Source organism: Pseudonaja textilis, chromosome 1 (genome assembly GCF_049901715.1).
Source record: "Pseudonaja textilis isolate UNSWEBS1 chromosome 1, rPseTex1.2, whole genome shotgun sequence".
In the NCBI taxonomy this organism is placed as follows: domain Eukaryota; kingdom Metazoa; phylum Chordata; class Lepidosauria; order Squamata; family Elapidae; genus Pseudonaja; species Pseudonaja textilis.
The window spans coordinates 223,591,046-223,610,676 of record NC_141990.1 but is presented as its reverse complement, the minus strand read 5'-3'; the positions used below and the strand labels follow the sequence as shown (position 1 = coordinate 223,610,676).

The 19,631-nt window shown below is 39.8% G+C and overlaps 2 protein-coding genes across 4 annotated transcripts in view; one reads left to right on the top strand and one right to left on the bottom strand.

The window, feature by feature from the left end:
• Positions 1-753: 753 nt before the first annotated feature.
• The window catches only part of ACY3 (aminoacylase 3), a 19,308-nt gene continuing 430 nt past the window's right edge, over positions 754-19,631 (bottom strand). The window contains exons 2-9 of one of the 3 annotated variants that reach the window (XM_087920678.1): positions 19,262-19,360; positions 17,061-17,196; positions 6,159-6,407; positions 5,610-5,805; positions 5,406-5,499; positions 3,718-3,825; positions 2,609-2,718; positions 754-1,421 (exon numbers count right to left, since the gene is read on the bottom strand). In XM_087920678.1, coding sequence (XP_087776804.1) covers positions 1,227-1,421; positions 2,609-2,718; positions 3,718-3,825; positions 5,406-5,499; positions 5,610-5,805; positions 6,159-6,391 — 936 coding nt within the window. In that variant the 5' untranslated portion in view covers positions 6,392-6,407; positions 17,061-17,196; positions 19,262-19,360 and the 3' untranslated portion in view covers positions 754-1,226. Of the gene's footprint in view, positions 1,422-2,608; positions 2,719-3,717; positions 3,826-5,405; positions 5,500-5,609; positions 5,806-6,158; positions 6,408-17,060; positions 17,197-19,261; positions 19,423-19,631 lie in introns of all 3 variants that reach the window. The other 2 variants (XM_026708107.2, XM_087920677.1) reach the window with 2 other exon arrangements.
• The window catches only part of TBX10 (T-box transcription factor 10), a 16,263-nt gene continuing 13,131 nt past the window's right edge, over positions 16,500-19,631 (top strand). Inside the window, exons 1-2 of the mRNA XM_087926290.1 lie at positions 16,500-16,530; positions 18,988-19,140. Of these exons, the coding sequence (XP_087782416.1) occupies positions 16,500-16,530; positions 18,988-19,140 (184 nt within the window). The remainder of the gene's footprint in view (positions 16,531-18,987; positions 19,141-19,631) is intronic.

The following is a 19,631-nucleotide window of genomic DNA, read 5'->3' as shown; positions in this document are numbered from 1 at the left end:
CCACCTACAAGAACAGCCTCGAATTGTTTCTATTAACTGTGTGTTGTTACTGGTATCATTGATCTGTTATTGTAGTTATTTTTCATAATACTATTATAAAAATATTTATTAAATTAATTTCATATAATAACTATTTGGGGGGTCAGTGAACAAACTGATATGTCATGAAGAGGTTAGGCAGCTGAAGAGTTTGGGGTACCCCCTGACCTAGATGATTTAGATCTGAGAGACAATGCTTTTTTTCCTGGCTCATCTAACATATCAAGTTTGATGCACATGCATCAAAAGATTATCCTAGAAATGGGGTGGAATATCAAGCACCAATCTTGCACAAAATAGTCAAATAAAACCTCAAGGACTGACAGGCCCCAGAGCCAAGAATGAAACATAGAGATTCTTCCAAGTTTAGTTCTTTATTGGTTCCACACCTATAGACAGAATATTGCCATACTAAGCATGCTACTATTTGCATCTGCCATATATTCTGAGGGCTATTAGGGAGGAGCTGTCATTTCCCTCTTTCTCTCACACAAAATATCCGGACTGAGTTGTCTCTTATTCCTCCAAAATGCACTCCTCCCTCTTGGGAATTCTCAATACATTCCATCACAAGGGCACATCTTTGTTTTGGAGAAGGGCATGCTATATTGCCCCAGCATGGGAGATAATTGCATCAGGCAACAAACTGATTATCCTCATTTGTGTCAGCGTTCCAATGAAACTCCCCATTTCATTTAGCACTCAGAAACCAAGTTCATCCAAATAAGAATTTATTAAAGAAGTCATATTGGCGCATCTGGGAAAACCCGAAGCTGAGAGTTCTGGGTTTTCCCTCCCCAAAAGAAATTCAAAGATCCATCCCCTGCACCCACCAGTCCATTACATGGTCCAATCAACCACCATTCTAACTGGAGTACTCCAGGTGCAGGGTAACTTGTCCTTGACTTTATGAGAAGAATGTTGTTGAGTCTAATCTTCCTCCTCTATGAAATCCCCCCCCTCCCAAATTCCCAGGCACTAAAATGTGGCAACCTAGAAGCTTCTAAATAAAATATGGCTGACAATTTGTTTGTTACATGGATTAAGCCATGCACAACTTCTTTCATTATTTATCATCACTTTGGTGCGGATTCTTAGTGACCTCATACATTTTCTCCAGTATCATGGATTCTTAGAATATGCACAACACAGAAACCTCCATTGCCTTTGATTATTGATCATCACACTTAAAATGCCTTCTGCAGTGCCGGTTGGGCAAATGTTTCCTTTTTTGTCTTCCAAAAGGCTATTTTCTTCTCATAGTAGGCTGCTTCATTGATGAAGACTGGGAAGAAAGTATCGTCACCATCATGCAGAATATCCTCTCCATCGAAAGTCTGGAAAACTGGATCTCCCGGCTTCAGGAGCTGGAAATCTTTATCCTAAGGGAGATGATTTGATGTTTATACCAAGAACAAAATAGCCAGAAGATTTTTCAAAGAGCAAGCATTCCCCCACCCCCACCCCTCCCCCTGTGTAGTATCCTCTGATGAGCTGGAAACAATCCTTGCAGGAGATGAAACTGTTGTAATGAGCACTGTCACTATTGGATGATTAATTGCAGACTTCAGTGGAGTCTGATATGTTATTATCCTCCGCTCTCTATACTACTCAAGCAGACAACTCGGTGATCAGAGGACCTAAGAACCTAAGAAAGGACATTCTGACAAGTGAAATTTTCCTCTGTCTTGCAGTGCTATGGCAAACTTACCAAACCTCATAGTTTCACATGCTATTTTAACTCCAGTTTCCTAGCACAATATTTCCCCTCCCTCACAAGGCAGTTACTGGAGCTGAACAGCAATCCTCCTCATTTCTCCTCCTGGCCCTGAAACCCTGAGATCCTGAAGAAGCAAAGGAGGGGGCCCTAATCCCCAGTAAGAGTGTTTCTCCAGCCTTGCCTTGCCCCTCCTCGGTATTCTAAAGTTACAAACATCCCCTCAGCCCTATTCCACATAAAAAGAAAACACAGGCATTTGCTGGTGGATCCCTGTTGCTATGGCTCTTAATTTTATACGTTGCCGTGGATGTTTTGATTTTGATTCTGTGCTCTGTAGTGGATTTTATTGAAAGGGAGGAGGAAAAGCACATTCATTTTAATTGCATTAAAAATCTTCTGAAGATGTAGGGAATAGCAGTATGTATCAAGAAAAAATAAAGAATCTAGGAGGAGGGATGGACCCTTCCCCCCCAAAATCCCTTCCCAAATGGACCAGTCACGATATGAAGTGTTGCAAAGTGAAAAAACGTCAAATTGCTCTAATTTCAAATAAAATGCAGAGGTGCCCAGAAAAAAAATAGACAGCTGTCAAAGCTGCCTGATAGGTTGTGTGATTGCACAGATCCAAAGGGGGATCAAACTGGTGCAAAATGCTCATGTACAGATGTCCAAAGTTTTAAGCACTCAATGTTCTATTATGTTGCAAAGAACAGCCAGAAAGCTTCAAACAATGTGTGCATGCACACATGCACTCATATGCACTCCCTCTCTCTCTCATACACACACACACACACACACACACACACACACATAGGCCCTCTCTTCTTTCCTCCTTCTCCTCATACTCACCTGTAGATTTGGATGTATTACAGCAGAAATCTCCCCATTGGGATAACGGGGGAAGTCCTTCCGTTCCACCGGTATGTATGCCTCAATTTCAAAGGCTGGGAACAAGGTGCCTAACAAAAAGAAGCAGAACCGACAACCAGATTGCACAATGTTTATGCTCAGCCATCACAGTCAGGACTCTGTGAGGCAGGAAGATGAATAAATTCCTTCCCCACCACCCTGGGAAATTGATGATTCCTAATCAGATGTTTGTCAGCTTCTGCTTCTGAAGGTACCATATGTCTAGGCTTTAATATTAAAATTTATGCCGAGATTTTAATGTTAAAATTCAGTTACGAGACTCAGACTTTGGAAACCAAAAATAAGTTTTATTTGCGCAAAAATAAGTTTTATTTGCGCAAAAAAAAGTTTTATTTGCGCAAACAGGTTCGGAGTATTTTAGTGAGAGTCATTTCTGAACAAATTTCTTATAGAACAGCAAATGCCTATATACTTCTTCAGAAGGGGCAAAACACAGAAATATAACTTGTCAGTCATTCATTGGTTACTTGAAACACAGCTTTCCCCCTCCCCTGTTGCTAGGCTAGGATGGCTGGATGTCACAAGCCCATCTTGCTAAACTCCCTAGCTTGTGGTTTTGTTACAAGCGAAACAAGGTATCTTGGCAAATATGAGTTTGTGACCGATAGATGATCCTTGTGGTTTAGCATTTCACGGTTCCTTGTTGTTTCTCTTGCTAATACCACATATTTCACTATAAAACTTGTATCATTATTTCTCTAAAATTAATGTATTTTTATGTCCTGCTTTAAGGCAAGAGCCTGATCAGCATAAATCTCATGACAGATCACTAGAGTGTGACACAGGAGGGAAACAAGATTATATTTCCAGACATATTACTGAAAAACACATGATGGTTGGTTGATAGCTCACCGTTAGTTTTTCTTTCACTTTTATTTTGACAAAGGGAGAGCTTGTTGCCATAGCTTTCATTATTTTATCAGTAAAACTATGACATTCTGGTAATCTCCAAAATTGGTCTTATTAAGGGTAACATTTCTCACTCACGTTTATGGGAGCTTCTCAGTTCAAGAATCAAAATAGGTCACCTTTGTTAAAAAGCTCAATGAAGTCCAAAGCGCAGGCCACGATCGTTCTCATCTTAGCAAGCAGGTCAGCTCGTGCCACTCCCTGGGGTTGTGGGCCCAACTCTAATGCTGTAAGGGATTATAGGAAGAAAGGGGGAGGATGTACATCATTATGGAATTAGGTTGGAATGCCTTTGCTTACCTTAAATATACCTTTCCTTCTTCTACATGGATCACACATGGCAATGCAAGAACTGCAATATTTCCCACTTTTTACTTGGAGAATACCTATGAGATATTGGAAGACATTACAACCTACTAATGTAGGGTCCAAAGGTGATTTTTCCAAAAGGTAGATGGACTGTTTCAAGAAACCGTGACCTGGATATTTGAGAATCTCCATAGACATTTACTAATGTAGGAATGGCCATTACAGGGGTGGGATTCAAATTTCTTAAGCAGTTCTGTTGGCATGGTTTAATTTGTGGACATGTCTTTATGGTCATGTGACTGAGTGGGTGTGGCTTGGTGGTCACATGACTGGGTGGGTATGGCTTGTATGTAAATATTGTAAATATTGATTTTTTTTATTAAAAAGAGCAACTTTTACCCCAAATCAGGCAAAATAGGCAGGCAGATTGAATTGCTCACAGAATCACAGATTCACTCAGAGATCTATCTTTCTGCAATCTGCTACCTGAGTCTGCAGTGAAAAATAGAAGCTTCAGTCCTAAGGAAGGTTCAGCTCTGCTTTTAGATTAGCTAAAAAGCAAGATATCCAACGATTTTCCTGCTTTCTAGCTAATCTAAATCTCCTGACACAACTGACAGTTGGAACAGCTGATGGTCAGGGGAAGGGAAAGAAAAATAGCAACTTACCAAAAAATTGGCAAAGGCACAAGGCAGGCAAGTTGGATAGTGCATATGTCAGGTAAGGAATGAGTGGACAGGATGGAGAGGGGCGGGGACAGCCAGTGGTGTGATTTGCCGATTTTCCAAACTGCGCAGAATCATAACCACCAGTTCTATAGAATCGGTCCGACCAGGTAGAATCTCACCCCTGGGCCATTATCTCTAAGTCTATTTCATAATATAAATTATACTGTATCTGTAAACAATGGGGGAAACCAGCCTATCTTATAAACAGCTGATTTAATATGCATCCAAGAGAAACCCAAATAAGTTATGCTAGAAGAAAACAAGATTTGAACAAAATAAAAATTTGGAAAACAGGTGGGAGAGATGTGAATTACGTCTACATTAGTTTTTAGTTGTATAAAACTAAATAATGTGAGAAAACATCATTCCAATCTTACCTTGCTGAATTTTAGCTCTCTCAATCTCTTCCAACAAAAAACAACTAACTGGATATTTTAATAGAATATTTTTAAATCTCCCATCATAGAAAAGCAACTCCTTGATACTGTCACTATATTATACAGGATGTCAACATAGAAATTGAATTAAGAAACCAATATCAAAAAAGACCAATGTAAGTAAGTGTTGGTTTGATGTAGACCAGGGTTGGCTTGAAACATCTGCTGTGTCAAAAGATTAGACACCATGTAAAGACTTAATAGGATCTTTTGTGAACTTTTGTAAGGTTGCAGCTGAAATTTATGAGCCATATGCATCTTTTCCAGACATTCCATATACTTCTTTCCAGGACACTTCTAGGAAAGGTTACCAGGCTGAGAACTATTCCTTACCTAGCCCATGTTTAGCCACTGACATCATGAAATTAGCCTCCTCTCCAGATGCTTGACAGACTAAGATGGGACAGTGTCTCACTGTACAGTGTTTCTGCAAAGGCAGGAAAAAAGAAGATTTTTTAAAAGGAAAGCTCAGCTTTCCATTCTTGAAAACAGGAGAAAAAGTTAGATTCTTAGGAAATTTCAGAAATATGACCTTACCTGAATGTAGTTACACATGTGTATGGACAACAGGCTAAATTCACTCTTCAGTAAGAGGCAGCAACCCATGTTGGCTGTGGTGTTGTGTAGGTCTAACATAAAATCATAGGCTTGAGATGAGCCTTTGGGTCCAAAGATCTGGTTGATCTCCTGAGCACGCTGAATCTCCTGAAAGTCTGAATCTGAAGCCTTGGTACTGAGAAAGAGATGTTCAAAACAATGGTAGTCTGATAGGTCGGATAGGAGGCAGATGCTTCTTCTAATCTGGTACTATGCTGATACATTGGGCTCCAACTTCTACTATTCTAGCCAGAATGGATAAAACCACTTTGGCTGGAATTGGTTGTAAATGGAGATATGCTAGCAGTTTTGGAGGGCCTCAGACTGAGGAAGGCAACAAACCTTAAGTGAGGGCTTAGACATCTAAGCATCTTCATATTTGATACAAACAAATGTTTGGTATGTTGTCTTTTCCAATAGCTCCTGAGAAGGGTGGTCTTTGTGTTTCCTACAAAACTTCTAGAGATTTCAGGAAAGCATAATACTTACTTTAGAAAAGCTGCAGCAAACGTACGATTAAGATCCCTCCCAGTGTAGCGCACACACTGCTCGACTGCACGGGGGTTGCCCACAAAAGGTGTGACCTGAAAGGTACTGCGTTGCAACTCAGATGGATCCTGTAGCCAGTGCTTGACTAGATAAACACCTGACATTTCATTCCCATGAGTGCCCCCGCATATTGCTACGCGCCTCAAGGGAGGAAGGTATTGTGGCTGTGACATGATGGTGTTTCAGACTCTGTTGTGAGAAAGAAGACCACATGGGGTTATCAACAACCCCTGTAGCAATACTGGAGAGTTCTCATCTGCAACCCACTGAGCCAAGCCCCTCATCTTACCTTTGAATCTTCCCCAGTACCCACTTCTTCAATGTTTTAATACAAGAGTTGAGACTCCATGGATCACTACATCTTCAGCATTCAGTACAGGTAGTCCTCAACTTACAACCACAATTAAGCATAAAATTTATGTTGTTAAGTGAAAGTTGCTAAGTGAGTTTTGTCCTATTTTATGACCTTTCTTGCCACAGTTGTTAAGTGAATCACTTCAGTTGTGTGAGTTAACAACATAGTTGTTAAGTGAATCTGACTTCCCCGTTGACTTTGCTTGTCACAAAGTTGCGAAAGGTAATCCCATGACCCTGGGACACCCACAACTGTCACAAATTTAGTCGGTTGCCAAGCATCCAAATTTTGATCATGTGACCATGAGGATGTCACAAGTGCCATAAGTATAAAAAATGTTTATAAGTCACTTTTTTCAGTGCCATTGTAACTTCAGTCAATCCATGAACTACTATAAGTTGAGGAATATATATATATATGATTTTGATATATTCCTCAACTTATAGTAGTTCATGGATTGACTGAAGTTATATATTCTGAGGTTCTCGCGGGTATTTGTATGTGGATCTTTGGTGATCTCTGAGAAGCACAGAGCCGAAGACACAAGCCTGAAGATGATGAATGAGGCTTCATCGAAATGTTGCCTAGATATTTCCAATTTTACGCAGGAGAAAACCCGAATAACCAAAGATCCACATATATATGTATATGTATATGTATATTTGTTTTCTTAAGTTTTCACGGGTACTTACATGTATGGTATTCAGCTTTGTTCGGGTATTTTCCCACGTCATTGTAGTTGTGCTTTTAAAGTTGTAGCAACATTTTGGCAGAATCTCATCCGCCATCATCAGGCTTCTGTATTGTGTTCGTTTGTGAGTCAGACTCTCACAGCCGTTTCAGTTTTAAATTTGGGGCTAGCCTACTGCTGTGCCAGAATGGTTTGTTCTTCATCCTGATTGGTTGGAAGTCTTGGTCTGTTTTTATTGGTCTTGGGGTTTGCTGTGTTCTGCTTGATTGGTGTTTCTAATATCTTCTGTCTGTTTTGTGGCTCTTTTTGTGTCTTGATTGGCTGGCAACATTGTGTTTCCTGTATTGGAGGCTTTTAGTGCAGCTTGGCTCTGAGTAAATGGACAGCTATCATTTGTTAGGAAGCTAGGTTTCATCTGGGTGCCTGGTTGGGGTGTGTTTAAGCTGGAGGTATCAGGGGGGATTGTGCCCAGGTGTTTGCCTGGCTAGTGGTGTGGAGATTTTTTTGTTTGTGAGTGCAGGCTTCCAAATAATGACAGTCTGGTGGAATCATCTCTTCTATTCATGCTTTCAGGTCTTTTTTCAATCTCTATGGCTTCTCTGATAATTCTGTGGCTGGGGTTTTCTATAATGGCTAGGGTTTTGGTGCCATTGAAGTTGATGCTATGACCTGTGGCTTTCATGTGTTGGACTAGTGAGGAAGTGTGTTCCAGCTTTTTTACTGCATTTTTGTGTTCATCCAGGCGGGTACTTATTCTTCTATTGGTCTGTCCAATGTATGTGGCCGGGCATGATGCACAGGGGACTTCGTATATGCCTTGGTTTTCCAAGTCAATTTTATCTTTGGGGTTTCTAAGGATGGCTGCTATTTTTCTGTCTGTTTTGAAGGCAGTCTTGATGTGATGCCTGTGTAGTATCTTATTGATTTTGTCAGTAGTACCTCTTATGTAGGGCAGGACAGCTGTTCCATAGGTCTGTTCATCTTCTAGGTCTCCACTGTGTCTCAGTGTGTTTTTGTGAATCAAGCCGCTGATTTTGCTTTTGTGGAAGCCATTGGCTGTCAGTACTTTAGTCAGAGTGCATAGTTCAGTCTTTATGTGTGTCTTGTCTGCCAGGTGTTTGGTTCTAGCAATTAGTGTTTTGGCCACAGAGTTTATCTGTGCTGGGTGGTGGTGGGATTGGGCGTTGAGGTAGCAGTTGGTGTGTGTTTTCTTCTGGTATATGGTGTGTCCTAGTGTGCCATCTGTTTTTTTGTAGATTAGTACATCTAGGAATGGTAGTTGTTTGTTTGTTTCCATTTCCATGGTGAACTTGATTTTGGGGTGTGTGCTGTTTAGGTGTGTTAGGAAATTGTTTAGGTTTTCTTTTCCATGGGGCCAAATCACGAATGTGTCATCGATGTATCTTAAGCATAGTTTGGGTTTGTGGGTGGCATTAGCCAGGGCTCTGGATTCGAATTCTTCCATGAACAGGTTTGCAATGACGGGTGACAGTGGTGATCCCATAGGGGCTCCTTCAATTTGCTTGTATCTTTGTCCTTTGTATATGAAATATGTGTTGGTTAAACAGTGTTCTGTTAGTTCCATGAGGTGTTTAGCTGGTTGGTATTTATTTTTGATGATTTCAAGTTTCTTTTATCGGGACTTGAGTGAATAGTGAAACCACGTTGAAACTTACAAGCAGATCTTCTTGTTCCACGTGTAGATCTTTGATCATTTCCAAGAACACTATACAGAAGAAGCCTGATGATGGCAGATGAGATTCTGCCGAAATGTTGCTACAACTTTAAAAGCACAACTATAATGACGTGGGAAAATACCCAAACAAAGCTGAATACCATACATATAAATACCCACGAAAAGTTAAGAAAAATATATATATATGTGTGTGTGTGCTGGCACGAAGCCGAAAGCACAGCCTGAGGATGGAAGTGGGACCTCGCTTCGCCAAGATAGTTTAATCTTACACGGAAAAGGAACATGTAGACCTACATATATATGTATGGCATTCAGCTTTGTTCAGTATTTCGTCATAGTAGCTTTAAGTTGTGGCATTGGCAGAATCATCTGCCATCATCAGGCAGATGAGATTCTGCTGAAAGTCACAACTTTAAAAGCACAACTATACTGATGTGTAAGTCCACAACTTAAGAAAATATATAAATAATTTCCTTAAGTTTGCTGGAACAAAGCTGAATGCCATACACAACTAAGTACCCGAACAAACTTATATATATATATATATATATATATATATATAAATATGCTGCCAGTCTCACCAATAAGGCAACTCTTAAAAGATATGTCTCATATGTAATGATATTGTTGTGTAAACAAATAATTTGCACAATGATATTATGAGGCACATGTCTCACACACATATACGTGGACATTCCTGCTCCAAATACAGTTTGTCTATCACTGTCACCCACTGACTATGATGGGAGTGGCACATGAATTCCATATGAGGATTCACATGTGTAAAAGCACCTTTCAACCTCTGTGTGCCCACAGATTGCAGGATATTGCAACCAGTTGTAAATACAAGCTGGTTTCCACAAGCATCTAAAATTCAATTATGTGACCACAGGAGTGGTGCAGCAGTAGTAACTGTGAGAATAGGTTGTAAATAACTTTTAATGAGTCTGTCATAACTTCGAATGGTCCTTAAGCAACAGTGGTAAGTTAAGGACTACTTGTATAAAGTCCACAGATGTGAAGAATATCACTGATCAAACAGGGAGTCTAGGAAGTAAAACATCAACGGTTTGTAGGTGCCAGTAGCCCAATCACCTCTACAAAAATGACATCTATCTGTGAAGTGGATGGTATAATTTCAATTCTTCTGCAAAATCTATGGTGAGCCAATTGTCCTCTATTATTGTTTTCCAGACTGTACTGTAGAGCACATCCCTCCATCTTTGACTTATCTGCTGCATGGGTTATAAGCAGAGATGCTATTTAAAGAGAATATGGGAGAATGCCCTTTCAAGATCACCTGATTCCATATTCTGATTAGATTAAAAACAATTCCAATCATCCTGGGTTATATACTGAAATTATCAGTTACCCATTTTCTTGAAAGAAAGTAGGAGAGAGGCAGAAGATGGTCCTTTTGGTATGACAATTTTGTGAGGAAATAGCTGTGCACTGCTTAATGTGAGATATATTAGGGCAAAGTACAATCCTAAAGGCAGGATATCCCTTGTAATTTAATCCTCAAGAATTTGGCTTTTTGAATATGCACTGAGTTGACACTAACAAAAGAACCTTTTACAATCCTTAATGAGTGGAGGGTAATACTAATAACCAACCAGAAAAAGAATTCAAGTACAACCATTTTCCAGAATGTCAGAGAAGACAAAAGGGACCCAGGGATAGTATTTAGGACTGTGCAATGTCTGGTAATGAGAATGGGTGGTTGTCTTTGGGAATCTGATAAAGAGTTAGCCAATAGAATAACCAGCATTTACCCTATCCTATAAAAGTAGCTATGCTATTACATTCCCTCTAAAGATTCTTCCTGATCATTTTTCTGCTCAAAACTGTATTGGTACTTATGAATGTTACAATGTGAGAACTTACCCAACTTGAAATTCTTGTCTACTTGCTTAGTCCTGGCAAAAAGAATAGAGAGGAGACCTCTTGGTCTCTTATCATGTCTAGGAATTCTATTAAAGCAGCTTTGTTGGTATGTATGTATGTATGTATGTATGTATGTATGTATGTATGTATGTATGTATGTGTCTCCAAGTCAATCTTAACTTCTGGGGAATTGCTGAGCTACCCTTTGCAGTTTTCTTTGTGTGTATATGTGTATCTATGCAGAGGGAGGGGGAAGGAGAAATTTTACTGAGCATTGCAATTACAAATTCAAAAACTAATACAAACAAAAGAAAAAATGCAAAGCAAAATAGTGCAGAAAAGAAAAGAAAAAAGAAGTGGAAAATACTTCTTCCTTTATAACAGGTATAAATAATGTTAGTAACATCACTTTCTATTAAAATTCGACAAATGATCTCTCTTTCTCATATCTCAAATCTATAAACAAATCTTTAAAGCCTTGTTCTTCTGTCCTTGTCAACTAAAGTCAATTAAGAATTACCAGATATAACAACATATATATTTTAACCTTGATCAAATAAACCTTTTACTTTGAACAATCCTGTTCTTTTTATATTCCTCCTCTTATCTTTAGTATAAAATATGTTGAACCTTAACCCCCTCAAAATCCTGGAACACGATTTCTTCTCATTTTTTTCCTTCATCCTTTCTTACAAAATTCTTCACAACTTTAACAGATCTCTTTTGAAGATCCAGTATAACAAAGGTATCCAGGTCATTCTTTTGGTGTGGTAAAACATCCGCTGGTTTGTATATCCAGTGTAGCTGCTTTTTTCTTTTTCTTCCTCCTCCTTTTTTTTAGATCTACTTCAATCCCTACATTTTTCCTGGCAACATTCAGAAATGGCTCCCAGGACTAAGAGAGAGAGGGTCTCTCCCAAGGTCTCCCAACTGATTTTAAGTACTATACCAAACTAAATCTTTGTTGACTTTTACGCCCTATTAATAATTATACTTTACTACTCAGCTGAAGCGTAATCACTATCATTGAGATGGATATTGTTCTTAATACCAGCAGTTACACTTCCAAGCTTGCTGGGCTAAATCTTAGAACAAAAAAATCCATGAAAGTACAGGGTAGGCAAGCACAATAAAAAAATAACAACAGCAAACAAACAGAATAGTAATCATTTCCAGATTCAAGGGCAGCTGTAACTTTAGAGGACCCATTGGTTGAATGACACACTTACCAAGAAAATTCACTACTTTATATTTGATATAGATTACAGCTTTCAGGTTAAAGAATTCGCAGTGGCAATCATTTCAATTTAGGACATTTGAAACCTCAGTTAAGAGCTGAGTAATGAGAGGCATAGAACTAATGTTCCTGCTTCTTTTTAATTTTGAGTCAAGCCTGACTAATGACTTTATGGACAACATCACACAATTTTCTTGACAAATACTACGTGAGGAATTTGTAATAGTCTTCATCCAGGATGTTGTCCAATTTTTTGGTCAGGTGTATAGTTCTGATATTTCCTTCCTTCTAAATACCAACCATAGCCTTTTCTAGATTTGCCTAGGTCAGTCAAGTATTGCCACTTAGTAGAGCAGGTGGGAAGTTAAAATATTTCAAATAAACACTGTTTACTCCATAGAGTACCTGAGGACTCCATATAGACCTCAGAGGCATTCTTAGAAAATCGAAACAATGGGCTTCATTGGGCTTCATTGTTTCAAAATTTGTCCAACTGTCCAGGTTGCTGTTGAAGAACATCCTGGAATGACAAAGTGGACTGGGAGAAGCAACTTTAGCAATTTGCCTTCTGGAAACTGGGTTTTTATTGTGCTCAAGCAGTGAAACACAGCCACCATTTTGTGAGAGTGCTGCTAACATGCCTTCTAAATTTCATGTATGCCCATGAATGCTCAAAAGAAGTTGGGGCCTCTCTGCAATAATACTGCTATCCCATGGTGCAAAGGGATAGAATGAGCGATTTTGCTCTCTACTTCTAAAGCAGTTCGCTGACTGAAAAATTGGTTCATATAGCTTCAAGCTGCTATGGTTGGAAAACACTATCCTAAGTGGTATGACATGAAACCAGAGGAAACTTCCTTCTTTTGGCTGATGCATGTAGGACTGTGGGGCATAGAACCCACTTATACTTTTTGGGGAATGGGAAACATCTTTACTGTTCTTGGCTGCTTCCAAAATGCCTCAGCTGAGGCCTGTTTCAAACCACTGACTTCCCCAAACTCTTCGTGCTGGCAAGATATTTCCCCCCACCCCTCCTCCTCCTTCTAATAGCATCAGCTCGTCACCCTCGTCCCTGATTTGTCTCTCCCTCTCCTCTTCTTGGTTGCCCATTTATCTCCCTCTGTCACCACCCGTGGCAGCTCTAATATAACTGCTGGGCAGGTATTGAGCAGTGAGATGAGCAGGTGTGAGAAAGGACCAGGCGCAACTGTCACTAGCTTGACAGGAGAAGATGGATGGTGAGAAAAGGAAGGCCAGATCCAGGAGCCTGAAGGCTAAACAGGAGGAGGGGAAGAAAGGCCAGACAGCTGCCCCTTCTACTAGCTCACTTTTCCTCTTCAGTGGGCTTGATCCAGAAAGGCTATTATACCTGTATATGTTATTAATCCATCTTGATTTTATATATGCCTGGGGCCTACCCCAAATCTATCCCAGAGTCCAGGAAGGCCTAAGTGTATGAGATCCTGCTACTACAGTCCATATTGACCATTCATTGGTCATCTCCCTTGCGATCCAATTCATGCCCTTGCCCAGGCAGCAATAGGAAGGGAAGAACAAGGTCCCCTGTTGGCACCTGGATGTGTCAATCATCCTCAGAGTTTGGCTGGTGATTGTTTCTCTCAAAATTGCCATTTTGCATCTGGCTTAGAGTACCTTTGTGTCCTTCTCCAGATGTGGAATATGAAAGCCAAGTACAGTTCATAAATCAAAGTAAAATATGTGCAGACTAGGAAAGTCCTACTCCAGGGAACTGAGTTTTGAATTAAAACTTATGTGTTTGAGGCGATAATGGAGGGCAAGAATCAAAATGTTTATGGATCCAGTAAAAGCATGATTCCAGAGAAATGGCAGTGTGTGCATTATCCTTGAACTATTTAGCATTGTCATATGAGATATCTGCCAATGTCATGGCTAGATTTTAGATTTTTACTAAGCCATAATGTGAATGGTTTTGGCTTAGCACTACTATAGTTTACTCATGAAACTAGGATTAAACCAATTTAACAAAATATAGAAACTCAATCATAGAAAGCCAGCTTCCTAGGTCAATTGTACATTGAAAGATGTAGCCAAAAGAACCAGCTTTGCACCACTTAAGATTAAGGCCTTGTCCTCTCCTGAATTAAATTTTTAATAAATATTTTTGATAAAAGATTTTTTAAAACTATAGAAACAAAGAGGAAGAAATAGAAAAGATTAATAAGTTTAAAAAGTGAATAACAAAAAATGAAGAAAAAAGAAAGATCTAAAGTGACTTCCAATTTTCTTTGAAGCAGTTATAAATATAGCAATTACCATCTCTACCCTCCCATATTGTATGTAAAATCACAATTCCTTTCTTCCCATTAGAAAAAACTTTTTAATCAGTAAATCCCAAAATCAGTGTTCAAATTTACTGATTTTCAGCAAAGTCTCTAAAAGATTTCCAGTCTTTTTAAAAAAAATAAAAATAGTATCAGCTCCCTCTTAAATTCTCCTTTGAATTAATGAAGCTTACAAGTCTGCGAGCATAAACCAGAGACCATTCGTAGCAGATATAATGTCTGCGTCATAGGCTTATGCATTTTGCCCTGGCTTATCTCTCTCTCTCTGATTCTAGTCATCTAAAAATAAAGGAAAAGCCATTTAATTACAAAGAGTTGATGATGTTTTCTGATGGATGTTTGGGAATATTAGGTGCCCACCATGTTGTTAAATACCCCAGGCAGCCAAAATTACTGTTACTCTGAATTCCCTACTCCACAGATTCTCAAGATAACATTCCTAGAAAAAAGAGTGGCCTTCGCTACCTGGCAGGTGGAACCATAAGGATGCAAAGAAAGTTTGGTTGGGAGAGAAGACAGTTCCTACACCTGTAATCATTTCCTGTGTAGAAAAGAAAATGTGCAAAGGTATTCCATCCAGGGGTGGTATTCAGCAGTTTCTGACCAGTTCTGGAGAACCAGTAGCAGAAATCTAGAGTATTTTGGAGAACCAGCAAATCCCACCTCTGACTGGAGATTTTAAGTATCCTTCCCCTGCCATGCCCACCAAGCCACGCCCACAGAACCAGTAGTAAAAAAAATTGAATCCCACTACAGATTCCATCCCATTATTAAACTGCCAGGGGTCAGGAAAAAAAAACCTGCATTTGAAACCTGCATTCCTCTTTGATACAATATGGAAAGGCACTCAGGAGCTGACCAGGAGCCCACTGCTCACTTGATACTAGAAGCAGACTTGGGCTCTTCCATCATGGCTTCTTGTCTCTCTTTCTATGAGAAATGCTAACAACAATTAGAGCTGTCATGGCCACTGTACCTCAGAGGAAGCATTTTGCCCTCTGGCTTTAGCAATATTATTTCAGCCCAGGAGGTGGTCTCAGGACTGCTGCCCGCGGTCACCTGCTCATTGGGCTCATTGATCGATGGGTGTTGGCTGCATGGACATGAGCACCCGATGATTCTAGCAAGTGCTGCTTTCATCCAACCAAGCCTTTATCAGATTCACTCTCCTCCCTGCTTTGCTGCTCATTGGAGGGAATGAAAACCTCTCTTGATACGTGTCCACCACTAGCCCCCCAGCCCTGCAGTGATGGAAAATAAAACGGTTCACACCATTCTGGAGATCAAGCTCAGAGCATTGCAGAGCAGGAGATGGCAAGACTGAGAAGGGAATGAACTGAACAAGCCAGAGTCTTCCCACGGCCTTCCAGCTACCTACAATGTCAGGTAATTGGACCCTGCAATGTACTTCATCCATGTTTTGGACCTTGGCGGTTTTCTCTTTTTGAATTCTTCTAAGGCACTAGGTTCCTCTAGCACTAGGACAGATAGGGATGCAGTTACTGGACTAAGGCTGCTTCTCCAAACTAGTGCTACAACTCCCATCACCCCAAATCTAAAGGTTGGGAAAGGCTGCCTTAAAGATAGCTTACTCTTGCATTGCATTGCTGTGCAGAGAAGCAGCGTTTTTGATTCTTGAGCTGGGCCTTTCTGGTGATAATTCCACATGTGCCTGTTCAGTAAAATCCTTGCATGTTGGAGATAGTAAGGTAGCATTTCTTTTATCTAGGTCAATTGGGAATCCTAAAGAGTAGCAGCCTGGGTCATCTCAAGGGAAGTCCGTTCTACAACTTCATAGGAAATATTCTGAGGGTGCAAGACTCTGACTCAGTCCCTATGAGCGTCTGGTGGTGGAAGAAACTAGAAAACAATCAGGACATTAAGCTAAAGGGGTTGTGGTAGCAATGGGTGGAGCTCCTTGTTTATATCAGTATATGAAGGGCACACAGCATTAAGCCACAAGAATGAATTTATCCAATTACATGCTTGTTTGATTTTGAATACTTGTTTGATTTTAAATGTGGCAAATGCTTTAGGAGGAAGTGGTGGAGTTGCCCTGACTACTTCAGTTGGAATCCTGAAATAATGAGAATGATAGCATCCTCAGAGTGGAAAAAGGCAGGTGAGATGGGGTCATTCAGCTAGGAAGCTTACCATGCAGCTTCCATGCAGCCATACCCAATTGGCAATTCTACCCAGTGATTCTTCCTGTGGCAGAATTTACAGGACTGCAGGCATTGGGTGTAGCTGATGGATGGTGCATGAAGCCCCCCCGCTCCCGGTTTTTATTATTTACAGCTTAAGAGCAGTTCACATGATGGATGCATTCAATTTTAACAGCCATTTCGATTGGAGAGATGCTAAATGAAGTTGATAGTTAAACTCCCTATATAATTGAGGAGCTTCAGTTTGTTCTGGGATTTGTTTGTTTTTTAAAGAGAATCTAATTGTGTTGCAAACCACCCCCACCACTAGTTTTGCTATTGAATTTTGGCAAGGTAACCCAGGAGGTTGCAAAGCTGAGTTTAGGGAACATACTTGGGCAATGAATCATGAGTTGATCGTCCTTATTTTAAAGAAATTTGCTGGGATGGATGGCCCTGATGTTCTTAGGCACAGGGAAAATGAAAGGAAGTTAGACAAGGAACTCACAGTTAGATGAATAGTAGAAGAATAGTAAATAGGCTTGAGCTTTGGTTGAATAACTTAGCCACAATTTTTCCGGGTTCTGCACGAGTGTGTGAATTGATAACTGGAGTTGTGCGTCTATCCAGAAACTTTTGGATGGCTGTGTAGTATCAATACAACGGAACTCTTTATTATAAGGTTACATTAACAGAATTTTGCAAGTCTGAAAGTACATTTCTGTCCTGTTGCCTTTATAACTCAAGAAACTGGGGAAGTTCTTTTTGGAATTATTTACTATTCCTACATTCCTTCTATAAGCTAAACTGCCTCTTATCCAGGGGTGGATTCAAATTTTTTAATAACCGTTTCTTTGGGCATGGCTTAGGTGGTGGGTGTGGCTTGGTGGTCATGTGACTGGGTGGATATGGCTTGGTGGTCATGTTATTGGCTGGGTGTGGCCAACTCAATATCACTCACATCGAGGCACGCATCTCCTCGCCTGGCCTCTCATGACTGTGGGGATGTTGCAACAGTCGTAAGTGTGAAAAATGGTCATAAGTCCCTTTTTTCAGTGCCATTGTAACTTTGAATGGTCACTCCACACAAGCAAAGTACCAGCAAAGAAGGGGAAAAAAACTCCAGAGAAGTTCCTGAGACAGGAAGTCTAGTCCAGCCAAGAATGTAATAAGGGTTAACAGAGAGGCAGTTTCTGTAAGCAACACCAGAATGTTTCCTTCCTGCCTTCCTTACAGGATTAGGCCAGTAATTTCTTCTAACAACTGGTTCTCTGAACTGCTTAGAATGTTAACAACCAGTTCTAGAGAATAGGTGCAAACTGGTAGAATCCCAGCCCTGCTCTTATCCTACTGTTTCCCCGGCTGTGGCTCTTCTCCCTGCCTTCAAAGGCCATTCCCACAAACCATTCCTCACATTTTTTAGAACCTGCTTTAAAATATATATAATACACATGTAATTTTTCTAAGGGCTCTAGAAAGGGATGAAGAGGAAAAGGCAAGGTGTACAAAAAGAGAAGAATTGCCTAAAAAGAGCAGAACATTAATCTCCTCAGCTTCCATATTGAGCTATACCACGCTCATATTCCATACCCAGAACTAGGTATTCACCATATCCCTGTGGGAACTATACATGGCTGAAATAGGTCAGTTCTGAGGTAAAGTCCACCTTGATTCAGACTTGACCCATGGACCTGTATATTTTTTAAAAATTCCAATCCTTCTTCAGCCCTCGTATTTCTTGGTTGTCTCCCATCCAAACAATAAATATGCTCAACCATGTTTAGCTTTTCAGGATCAAGTCAAATTGGTTAGGCACTGCCACCTGGATGGTCATTTCAAACAGATTTAGGAAATTAATGTTTCTTTATCTCAATGAAACTGCAGTTCTAATTAGATCTGGACAGAAAGCAATCATTTTGAATATTTCATTAAACTTTGGAGCCAAAAAACAGGTATTTTAAGGCATACTAAAGGACAAAATAAGTATTATGCAAACAACATAATAACAAACATTTTAGGGAAAATGTAAAGCATTATGTATATTAAAAGGACAAAGGGAAATGGAGTAATGAAACCACAAGATGGAGTAGTTACAACATGCAAAGTTTAATTTAAAGTTTCCCAGGCTCTACTGGAAAAAGCAATATGAAAAGAAGCTGAATTAAAGCGTTAATATAAGTAAGGTACAGTAATGATTAACTGATTTTTTAAAACCCAGTGGTAATAATTGATTTGTTGTTAGACAGAACAATTTTAACTCCTAGTTTCCTAACTGGGATTGTATAGGGCAACAATCTTTCGCATCATCTCTAGGGAGTGTGCCCTGATGGTCCAGATCCGCTCATAGAAAACTCTCAACAATACAAATCTAAAGAGGCGATAAAACCATGTCTGGATCTTCTAAGTCCTTTTCTTCTGATCCTTTTCTCTGACAGGTTTCTCTCAGGCATGTCAGCTTGGAATTCACAAAGCTAATCCCACTAATACTTCCAATGTGGGAAGTGCTGTAGGAGCTTTGGCTAAAAAGATCCACCAGGCTGAAAAGGCTTGCAAGGGTGTCCTAGCTCCCACTCCACAAAGCACAAAGGGTTGGCTTTAAGTAGCAGTTGGTAGCTCTCCGGTCCCACTTTATTGCACCTAAACTTCCTCTAATTAAATACAATTCTAGACCCTTCAGTGAAGAGAAAAGAGAGAAAGAATTATAATTACCTGGTCCGCAGTAGGGATTCAAGCAACAAACTCCTGTAGGCTCTAGTGAAAACTTTGAAACCGTACTTGTCTGTCCAAAGTACAGACTTCAGGAATGCCCTGGTAGAAAAGTAATCCAAATGAATTTCAGGGAAAAAAAATTAAAAATAAAGTCATGGAACCTGAATATCAAGAAATGAATAAAATTACAATAATAATCTCTTTCTCATTTTTTTTCTCTCTGTATGTATAAATGTATTCATAACATGGGGAAAAACTTTTCACAGCTGGAAAGAAAACTGAATTACTGCCAAATTCTCCATGACCCACATATCCAACCTCCGAAAGCTCAGCTCGTTTAGGAAAACAGTCATGAATAGCCTTAACACAA